The 1,061-nt window shown below is 71.3% G+C and overlaps 1 protein-coding gene across 1 annotated transcript in view; it reads right to left on the bottom strand.

The window, feature by feature from the left end:
- Window positions 1-33: 33 nt before the first annotated feature.
- MNEG_7355 (tRNA uracil-5-methyltransferase, putative) overlaps window positions 34-1,061 on the bottom strand; it is a gene marked incomplete at both ends in the record, with an annotated part of 2,428 nt that continues 1,400 nt past the window's right edge. Inside the window, 2 exons of the mRNA XM_014044171.1 lie at window positions 34-219; window positions 605-1,052. Of these exons, the coding sequence (XP_013899625.1) occupies window positions 34-219; window positions 605-1,052 (634 nt within the window). The remainder of the gene's footprint in view (window positions 220-604; window positions 1,053-1,061) is intronic.

Raw genomic sequence — 1,061 nt, 5'->3', positions numbered from 1 at the left:
CCCCGCCGACCCCGCCGCAGCGGCGGACGCAGCCTACCCCACAGCCTCCGCCATCGGGCGCGCAACGGGCGCCCATGTGGCCGGCCGCACCTTGAAGGAGCCGAGCAGGAAGCCGACCGCGGGGCGGCCTGCTTCGTCCAGCCCTATTGAGAACTCGGCCTTGTTCCTGTATCCCTCCAGCTGGGGTGACCTGATGATGGAGGCCAGGGGCGCCGCGGCCTGGGGGGAAGAGGGGCGGCGGAGAGGGAGTGGTTGCGCGTGGGGATGTGTGTGTGTGTGTGTGTGTGTGTGTGTGTGTGTGTGTGTGTGTGTGTGTGTGTGTGTGTGCATGTGCATGTGTGCGCATGTGCGTGTGTGTGTGTGTGTGTGTGTGCGCGCGCGTGCGTGTGGATGTGTGTGTGTGGAGTGAGTGCAGCAGCAGAGGGCGTAAGGAATGAAGAAGGCGGGCGCGTCCTGCGGGTTGCGTGGGAGCACGTTCACGCTTGCGAGTGTGGCCACAGGGTCAACGGCAGCCAGGCGCAGCGCCAGCGGCAGCGCGTAACAGGAGTGCACGTCGCCCTCCTTGGCGAAACGCCACGCGCCCGCCGCGCGCACCGCCCCGCACCTTGCCCGGCCGCTCGATCGCCTCCCGCAGCCACTGCGGCTGCTCCTGGTGCGCGTACCCCGCCCGGCACTGAGCGGTGACGTCAGCGAGCGCCCGCTGCACCGCCGCGGCCTTGCGCTGCAGCTGCTGCGAGTAGGGCACGTCCCACCAGGAGCAGACGGCGTCGCGGATGTCGCGCTTCTGCTGCTTGGCGGCCGGCCCGGCGGGGCGGGAGGGGCTGGCGGCGGGCGCTGCGTCGTCGGGGCCGCGCTTGCGCTGCTGCTGCTGCTGCTGCTGCTGCTGCTGCTGCTGCAGCTGCGGGGGCTGCTGCTGCTGCTGCGGCTGCTGCTGCTGCTGTAGGGCCTGCTGCTGCTGTGGGGGCTGCTGGGGCTGCTGAGCAGGCGGGTTAGGCGCAGCCGCCGCGGCGCCGCCGCGGCCGCCAGGTTTCTCATCCCCCGGCAGCTGCAGCCTGCACGGC

The sequence above is a fragment of the Monoraphidium neglectum genome (assembly GCF_000611645.1).
Source record: "Monoraphidium neglectum strain SAG 48.87 unplaced genomic scaffold scaffold01293, whole genome shotgun sequence".
NCBI classification, from domain to species: domain Eukaryota; kingdom Viridiplantae; phylum Chlorophyta; class Chlorophyceae; order Sphaeropleales; family Selenastraceae; genus Monoraphidium; species Monoraphidium neglectum.
The sequence above is the reverse complement of the archived record's forward strand: the minus strand, read 5'-3'. Positions and strand labels throughout refer to the sequence as shown.